This window comes from Bacillus rossius, chromosome 13, assembly GCF_032445375.1.
Source record: "Bacillus rossius redtenbacheri isolate Brsri chromosome 13, Brsri_v3, whole genome shotgun sequence".
NCBI lineage: Eukaryota > Metazoa > Arthropoda > Insecta > Phasmatodea > Bacillidae > Bacillus > Bacillus rossius.
In genome coordinates, this window is record NC_086340.1 from 30,748,745 (window position 1) to 30,758,419 (window position 9,675).

The following is a 9,675-nucleotide window of genomic DNA, read 5'->3' on the forward strand; positions in this document are numbered from 1 at the left end:
TATATTACAATTGTGTAAGCTTTCTCTAATCCTTTCATTTTTTCTATTATGTGGATTTAAAAATTACAGAATACTTTAAAAAAAACTGAAAACCAAGTTAAAATACGGCATGAAAAAAAATTAAGACACATTTTATTTTAATTTATCTCATTAAACTTGTCTAAAATTTTAAATTTCTTCAAAGCAGTATCCTTTTGCTACTGTTGTTCTGTCAACAGTATTTGTAAACAATTTTGGTTTGTTTGTAAACAATATTTGTTATCGTTTAATATTGAAAATTGTAGTCATTCGCGAAGATGAATTTAGTTCCAAAAATCCATTGACCTTAAAGGGGAAACTGTAGTAACCTATTATTAACTTCGGGGACGATTGGATAATTTTTAATTAAAGGATATAAAATAATATTATTAACTTAAAAACCTAATCAAACTAAAATTTCTTTCAGTTCCTTAAAACACATTTCTTTTGATTCCCGAAATATCTTAAACGTATCCTTAACTGATGTACCAAGAAGTGAATAACATAATATTATTTGTTATCAACATTACCATTCCTACCTTTGGATTGTGTTAGGAAAAAATTTAAAGGTGATTAGGCCCCGTCATTTTGGATTTTTATATATTTTTCTGCTGTAATAGTAATTCATGTCATGTGTTCATAAACAAACATCATGCGATTCTTTTCAAGTAACATATGGCACATTTGGAACCACTTTTGAGAGCTTTCAAATAGAGACAAGTTGAATGGGCTTAAACTCAGCTAAGCCAGACTGAAAAGAAATTAAAAGGGTGACACAACCGTGTATAATATTAAACTATCGCATTTGACCCGAAATACTGCTCACGACCGCTAGCGATAAAAACCATTCAGTATTATTTTTCAAATAAATATTAGTACCACTAATGATAGAAAAGAATTGCTCTACAAGCATTTTGAGCTAATGTCTAGGTAATTCAACACTATTTTCATTGGAAAATTCTGATGTGCTTACAATTAAATTGTGTATAGTTTTGCCGGAATAATTGTAATAAACGTGTAAAATTTTTTCATTTTGAAAACAATTTGTAGGCGGTTCTCTCAAAACTCTTGTTACATTTTCAGCAACCACATTTTCTGATCATACAAAATATGTGTATGGACATAAATCAGGTAGGCTTATATATCACTGTTAAAATTATTTAACAAAATAACTTTCTTTTTCAGAGATAGCTAATACGCAACGTGATTTTGACTTCAGGGCAAATTTAAGGGCACAAGCACAGTATTCATGCAAAACAGAATGACTTTCCTTGATTTTCCTTGACTTTCCATGAACAAAATTACAAATTTATTTGACTAATTTATTTTTAATAAATTACATATTGGGAAATTTTCTTAAATAAATATAAAAAAACAGCCTTCATGATCCTCATAGCTGACCTAGTTCAAACAGAAGAATCTTGCACACGCTACATTATAGTTTGTAAGCATTGAAACACCATTCGAAAAAAAAAAAATGCTTTCACAATCTGAATGAGGGCAGACTAAATAATATTTTCCCTTCAACTACCATCACTTGGGAATTTCTATTACTTTTCGAAATTTAAGAAAAAGCGTGTGACTTTCCCTGGGCATTTTAACTTCCCTGATTTTTTTTTTCTGACTTTCCAGAATGTAGAAACCCTGACAAGTAGGATAGGCCTATGATTATGCATCAGATGTGCACAAATGTAAGTTACCGATTAGGCCTACTGATTGATATTTGAAGAAGAAAAATATGAAGGAGCGCTTTGAAGGGCAGTGTCAAACAGGGATGCTACACAATTATGTACGAGTCACACATATAACAATTCTGCACGGTTACAGTATGCTAGAAGCGGCCAAGGGATTTTTTCTTCTTCATTAATAACCACATTATTACGATGTTGAGAGAGAATTGACATAGTTTGGATATTACTATCTAAAGATGAATAAAAAGTATTTTAGTGCAGTTTTAACGATATGGCTTAGCATCGTATCTACAGATTCCTGGTATTAAATTTCGCTGTTTATATTTTATTTAAAAAGCTATGATCATCAGGTCCATATCGAAATGAAATATTTGCTGTTGAAAGCAAACATGCATGCTGCCGTCAGAACAAGTGCGACACTGACCTTGACGGAGGCCGCCTTGGGGCGCGCGGGGCCCAGCTCCACCGCCAGGACCTCCACCTCGTACGCGCCGCTGCCCGCCTCGCGGTCCAGGCTCTCCGCCGTCGCCACCACGCCCAGGCGCGGGTCCACGTCGAACAGGCGCTCCGCCTGGCGCCCGCCCGCCCCGGTCACGTTCACCACGTGGTACTCCACCTCGCCGCGGCGCGCGCGGGCCGTGACGCGCGCCACGCTCGTGCCGGGCGGCTCGTTCTCCGCCACGCTGCCGGCGGCGGGGCCCTCGTCGAACTGCGGGCCGCCGGGGCCCGGCCAGGCCGCCGCCACGGTGATGTAGCCGTCCGTGGACCGGCGCTCCGCCTGCCCCGCCTCGTCCGTGGCCTTCACGGCCAGGTGGAAGCGCGCGGCCGGCGGCTCGGCCGTGCGGCGGCGCAGGCGCAGCTCGCCCGTGCCGCGGTGCAGGCTGAACAGGTCGTGCTCGTCGCCCGCCACCAGCTCGTACGTCACCAGGCCGTTGGTGCCCGAGTCCAGGTCCCGCGCCGCCACGCGCATCACCAGCTGGCCGTCGCGCGGGAACACGGCCGCCGACATGCTCACGAACTGCGGCGCGTTGTCGTTCACGTCCTCCACGATGACGGTGACCAGCTTCTCGGCGGACAGCCGCGCCGCCGGCGGCTCCGCCTGGTCCGTGGCGGCCACCGTCAGCCGGAACGTGTCCACGCGCTCCCGGTCGATGGGCAGCAGCGTGTGGATGACCCCGGAGGCCGGGTCGATGCCGAAGTGCGGCTCGCCGGCGGGCTCCTGCCGCGTCACGGCGTACACCACGCGGCCGTTGGCGCCCGAGTCGGGGTCCTCGGCGGCCACCGTCACGATGGGCGTGCGCACGGGGATGCCCTCGCGGATCTGCCGCACGATGGCCGTGCTGGGGAAGGCGGGCGGGTTGTCGTTGAAGTCCTCCACCAACACCTTCAGCACGATGGTGGAGGACAGCCGCGGGCTGCCGCCGTCCGACGCCGTCACGTTCAGCGCGTAGCTGCTCACGTCCTCGTAGTCGAGCGGGCGCCGCAGGTACAGCGCGCCGCTCGCCGGGTCGATGAGGAACGTGTCGCGGCGGTTGCCCGCCGTGAGGGAGAAGGTGACCTCCGAGTTGACCCCCAGGTCGGCGTCCGTGGCCTTGAAGCGCAGCAGGCGGGTGTTGGCCGGCGCCGTCTCCATCACGAACACCTCGGCCTCCGGCTGCGAGAACTGCGGCGCGTTGTCGTTCTCGTCCAGCACGTCCACCTCGATGTGCTCCGAGGAGTTCAGTCTGACGGCGAGGCCGGCGTCTTGCGCCATGACGGCCAGCCGGTACCGCGACACCGTCTCGCGGTCCAGGGGCCTCACGACCGTCAGCTGGCCCGTCGCCTCGTCCACCGCGAACGCGGAGCCCTCGTTGCCGCTCGCCAGCGAGTAGAACACGTCGCCGTTGAGGCCATCGTCGGCGTCGGACGTGAACACGCGGAACACCTGCGCGCCGACCGGCGACGCCTCCGAGATCTGCACGCGGTACGGCGTCCGCAGGAACCTGGGCGCGTTGTCGTTCTCGTCGGAGATGTACACGTCCACCTTCACCTTGTCGCGCAGCCTGATGGCGCCGTTGTCGCTGACGGTGGCGTCGAGCGAGATGCGCGCCAGGCCCGTCGTGCGCACCAGCTCCTCCCGGTCGAACACGTGCAGCGTCTTGATGAAGCCGTTCTTCGGGTCGATGGCGAAGTCCCTCTGCGCCGCCCCAAGCGAGAACGTCAGCTCCGCGTTGCGACCGATGTCGGCGTCCGTCGCGGTCAACTTGCCGACGAAAGAGTCGGGCGGTTCGTTCTCCATCACGTGGAAGCTGAAGGTGGTGTTGGTGAACTGCGGGCTGTTGTCGTTCTCGTCGATGACGTGCACCACCAGTGGCACCACGGAACTGCGCGGAGGAGTCCCCGAGTCTTGCGCCGTCACCGACAGGGAGTAGTAATCTCTTTCCTCGCGATCCAGAACGTTCCGCACGTACAGGAAGCCGTCCGGGAAAATCCCGAACTTCCCTTCCGCGTTGCCTTCTGTGATGTGGTAGCTCACTCTGCCGTTGTTGCCAAGGTCAGTGTCTGTGGCCGAAAGAGCGAAGAACCGATCGTTGACGGGCGCTGACTCCAGTAAAGAGGTCTCGTAGCTGGTGTGGTCGAACACGGGCGTGTGATCGTTCACGTCCTCTATGACCACCGTCACCTGGTGCTTCGATGAGAGCGGTGTCTTCCCGCCGTCTGTGGCCAACACTTCCACCAGCATGGATGTCCCGGGCGGGGCGCTTATCGGGTTGTCCAGGTATATGACGCCCGTGGTCTGCGACACCCGGAACTGGTCCTCGGGGTTCGCGGACAGGCTGTAGGTGACGCGGCTGTTGGGACCCGAGTCTCGGTCACGAGCCCGCGAGAAGTACACTTCACTGCCGACGGCCGCGTTCTCGGGCACCCTCGCCTCGTCCCTGGCGCGCGGGAACTGCGGCCTGCAGTCGTTCTCGTCGAGCACGGCCACGCTGACGGCGACCCGCCCCAGCGCGTGGCCGGCCCTGGCCGCCACGACCAGGCTGTAGCTCGCCACCTCCTCGCGGTCGATCCTGTTGGCCGTGGTGATCACGCCCGAGCGCTCGTCCACCTGGAAGCTCCTCCACGGGTCGCCCAGCACGATGTAGTACCTGGTGGCCTCGGCCAGGCCGGCGCTCACGCGGCCCACCTCGCGCCCGATGTGCGGCTCTCCGCCGTCGGGGTCCTCGCCGATCTGGAACTCGTAGCCCTGCGGGGAGTCGAACTGCAGGTCGTCGACTCGCGTGTCCTTGATCACCTCCACCTCGGCGTCCTCGGGCGCCCGCCTGCCGCCGCGGTCCGTCGCCGAGATCCTCAGTCTGAAGGAGGGCTGCGGCGACTCCCGGAGGGACTTGCGCAAGGACACGACCCCGGTGCTGCGGTCCACGTGGAACAGGCTCTCGTCGCCCGACTCCAGGCTGTAGGTCACCGCGGCGTTCTCCCCCTCGTCGAGGTCCGTGGCGGTCACCGTGAGCACTGACGTCCCGGCGGGGGCGTCTTCGGGCACGGGGGAGAAGTAGAGCCGCGGGTAGAACTCGGGGCTGTTGTCGTTCACGTCCAGCACCCGCAGGAACACGGTGGCCGTGGACGACTGCGGCGGCACGCCTTGGTCCCTGGCGATGACCTTGACCTCGTACCGCGGCGTCGCCTCCCTGTCCAGCTTGGTGCGCGTGGTCAGCTGGCCCGTGAGCGCGTCGAGCGCGAAGGCGCCGGTCTCCTGCAGGCTGTACGTGACACTGCCGTTGGTGCCCTGGTCGTGGTCGCTCGCCGTCAGCATGGCCACCAAGGTGTCCGGCGGCGCGCTCTCCGACAGCGTCACGTTGATGCGCTCCTGCGAGAACTGCGGCCGCTCGTCGTTCTCGTCCAGCACGGTGACCTTGAGCGAGGTGTGCGCCCACTTGGGGTTGGGGCCGCCGTCGCGCGCCGAGATGCGCAGCTCGGCCGAGTCCTGCAACTCGCGGTCGAGCGGCGCGCGCGTCGTCACGAGCCCCGTGTCGGCGTCCATGGAGAACCAGCCGCGCTCGTCGCCCGACACGATGGCGTAGTAGACGCGCGCGTTCACCCCGGAGTCGGCGTCGCTGGCCGAGATGCCCGCCACGAAGGTGCCCGGCGGGGCCAGCTCGCTCAGCACCGCCTGGTACTCGCTCTTCTCGAACACCGGCTCGTGGTCGTTCACGTCGTTGACGCGGATCACGAGGAAGGCGGTCGACGTGCGCGGCGGCGTGCCCTTGTCCGTCGCCACCACCGTCAGGTTGTACTTGCCGACGCGCTCCCGGTCCAGCACGCCCGCCACGCGCACGATGTCGAAGCTCGGCGTGCGCTCCAGGCGGAAGTGCCCCAGCTCGTTGCCCGAGCTGATCTCCACCGCCGTGTCGCCGTTGGGGCCCTCGTCCAGGTCGACCACGGACACCGCGGCCACCACCGATCCGTTGGCCGCGTTCTCGTCGACGGTGGCGTAGCCCGCGGTGGACGGGAAGTAGCGGAAGCGGATGACCGGGTCGTGGTCGTTGGCGTCCACCAGGTTCACCGTCACGTACGTGCGGCCGTCCTGGCGCGGAGAGCCGTGGTCGCGCGCGTACACCGTGAACACGCAGCTCTTGGGGCAGCGCCGGGGCGTCGGCTGCGGGCAGTTCTGCTGCGGACAGTCCAGGGTCTCCGCCGTGGAGATGACTCCCGTCTCGGGGTCCACGACGAACCTGCGCTCCTGCTCCGCCAGGTAGTAGGTGACGCGCGCGTTGTCGCCCGAGTCGCTGTCGGTGGCCGTGACCTGCAGGAAGGGAGTGCCGGGCGGGACGCTCTCGTTCAGCGACACCGAGTAGTCGCTGTGGTCGAAGATGGGCGGGTTGTCGTTCACGTCCAGCACGCTGACGTTGACCCGCAGGTAGCCGAAGAGCGGCGGGTCGCCGCCGTCGCGCGCGGACACGTTCAGGTCGTACTGCGCGCGCGCCTCGCGGTCCAGCTTGCCCGTCGTCTCCAGGTGCAGGTAGGTGACCTTGCCGCTCGGGTTGGAGGTGACCGCGAGCCGGAAGCGGCCCTCCGAGTTGCCGCCGACGATGCGATAGTCCTCCGAGACGCCATTGCGGCCGGCGTCGCTGTCCGTGGCGGCGTCCAGCAGCAGGCGCGTGCCCGGCGCCGCGCTCTCCGAGAAGCTGACGGCGATGCTGGGCTCGGGGAACTCGGGCGAGTTGTCGTTCACGTCCAGCACGGCGACGCGCACCTCGATGGGGTAGGTGGGCTGGCTGGACAGCACGACGAGGTCGTAGCGGCCGTGCGCCAGCGACTCGCGGTCCAGCACGGCCGCCGTGCGCAGCTCCCCGCTCGCGGCGTCCAGCTCGAACTCTGCGGGCGGCTCGTTGAAGCGGTACGTGAAGCCGGGCTTGGTGGGGATGCGGCCGACCAGGGTCCCGCGCGGCCGGCCCTCGGCCACCTCCAGCTGCACCCTCGTGTCGACGGCGCGCGACTGCATCTGCTCCGGCGGCGCGGCGCCCGGGCCCTGGCCCGACGCCGGTCCGAGCGTCGCCAGGAACGCGATGACGAGCAGCCGCATGGAGGGCGCGTCTCGACACATGATGGGGCCGCCTCTCGTCACCGCTCCGTCATGCTCCTCTTCACTAGCGCGCGCACTGCAAATCCTCCTCGCACTTGTCAAACAAAATATATCACTTTTACCGACGAACAATAGTCAAATTGTCAAGTCACACGCTTGTTTCTCCTTCGTTTCACAACTTCACTAACACATTTGCTTTTTTCCCCTGCTCACGAAGTGGCCCGAACATGTCAATTGCTTCAGCGCTGCACCGAAAAAAAAAAAAAAAAAAAAAAAAAAAAAAAAAAAAAAAAACGCGGAATAACAGAACCGAACGAGTATTAAACGCCGATACGCGAAAACCCGAAGTAAAGTCCGAAATAAGCAGCCAGGCCGATACGTGTTTCGTGTTGTCTTTTTGTTTTTATTGCCACTTGTTTCTCGCGATTGTCTCTAAACTCACGTATAAAGTTTTTGTTTTTATTGTTTCTCTCCCGCTCGGCCTAGCGCGCCGTCCACCGACTGACTGGCCGGAGAAATTCCTTTCTCTCCGGCCGGGACCGGGCAGCTTGCAAGAACACCCGCTAGGCGCGCGGCGGTCGTCAGATACCTGCGCAGGTATGCAACATGGCGGCCGCTCTCGTAGCCCGCAGCGCCACGAAAACAAACATTTCTCCCGAGCGCCGATGCACGACGCCACCGATCGTCTCCAAGATACCACGCTTGCAACGCCACGGAAAAAAAATAAAAGTAACACGTGGAGGAAATTTCCTAGCCTACACAATGTTTTTGTTTATATTCTGAAGTTCTAGGTGGGTATTATACTATTATTCGTTCGTCTCTATCTGATGGAAAACATTGAATACCACATTAAAATATTTGTTCGTATGCTCCACGGCTTTCAAATCATGCACACAAAATTTCAGTGGCGTGTAAAATGCACAGCATGTACGTACCCAGCGCAAAAGATAACCTCCTGCAGCGTTTTGATTTTCGTATCCACATGTCACTTCCCGGCACGTAAATAAATCACTTTCCGTGAAGAAAACAGATTTAAAAAACTTGTTTCACCAGGGATGGCAGCACTGTCACCATTTTACACATGTTTTCACGCGCTCACACACGATAATCCAGGTGGCACGTCGCACTTCCTCGATGCACGTATTTTTTTTTTTTTTTTTTTTTTTAATTCTCGTAAACACAACCCTTGTTTATAATCATCACTACGACACTTCACGTTAATTTTATTATCGTGTGACGTTGACACGTAGCATAAAGCTGTGTTTCACGTTAAGTATTAACTCTGAAGTCCTCGCGCAACTAAGATTTTAAGGAACTTGAGAAAAATCTGCGGAAAAGATGGGCACACGGACCATCCCATAACCGTGCCGTTGGCATCACTTGTCTTTTACTAGTCTCGCTGGCCTGCCCCAGCCTCTGAGAAGAGTTGAAGAGAGAGGAATTCTCCCGAGCGCTCTTTGCTGGGCGGAGCCTGCTCTCTTGAAAAGTCTCTCCGCGCCAATCGTAGCAGCCAAACCGCGCGCCCGGCTACTTACAGGGTTGCCAAACTTCGCATTCCTCTGTCTCCCGTCACTTGTCGAATAAATACCACGCGCTTTGCTTCTCCTTTATCACGATTATCACTACTAAACCAAAATCATGTTATTCAGAGTATAGGTGCGTATTTATTTAAAGCAGATCACAATAATAAAGTGGGATTTTTAGTTTTGTAAGTTAAAATTTCACATGTCGAGATCATCTACCAGCTACGCGGTACTTTTATTTGCCGTGCAGTCAACTCGTGTGTCGTTTTTGAGCGCTGGCAAGTGCAGATTTTGATTGACGGGTTGTGGCACGCGTTTGTTATTATTGAGGATATGGCAACACCGCCGGAACTGGAATGAGGCTCCTCTTTTCTGCTTGTACGCGCGCGTGTGCGTGCAGCATCTTTTGTGTTCTCTCTCTCTCTTTCTCTCTTTTTCCTCTCGTCCAGGCTGCCTCAAGATGACATGAAAAGTTATTCTTCGTAGCTCGATGATTGTTCAGTTTCCTTGTTCTCGTAACCCCAACTCTCCGGCGCTCAGCTGAAATCGATCAGCCATTAAAACAAACAAAAAAAAAATACTCGCTGAAATGCTGTCCGGATCATTGACCTCGCAGACAGACATGAAGGAATAAGTAAAAATGAAGTGGGTGGGCGGTAGGAGAGAAGGGTTCGGTTCATACAATCTCAATCACGTCACAGCGACGTGTCCGTGAAAAAATAATCCAGTCTGTTTGACGAACAGAATTGGTTTTTAATTCCGAAAGTGAGCTGAGCGTAGCAGTTGCAGTGTTATTTGTTATTAACACAATCACTGTCAAAACCCTCGTTTGTAATCCAGACGCGCTTCTATTGCTTCATTAAAGTCTCTCGCCGGGCGT

General features: G+C 55.4%; 1 protein-coding gene across 1 annotated transcript in view; it reads right to left on the reverse strand.

The window, feature by feature from the left end:
- LOC134538615 (cadherin-related tumor suppressor-like) overlaps nt 1-7,483 on the reverse strand; it is a 54,136-nt gene extending 46,653 nt beyond the window's left edge. The window contains exon 1 of the mRNA XM_063380046.1: nt 2,134-7,483. Within this exon, the coding sequence (XP_063236116.1) occupies nt 2,134-7,293 (5,160 nt within the window). The 5' untranslated portion in view covers nt 7,294-7,483. The remainder of the gene's footprint in view (nt 1-2,133) is intronic.
- Nucleotides 7,484-9,675: the final 2,192 nt, after the last annotated feature.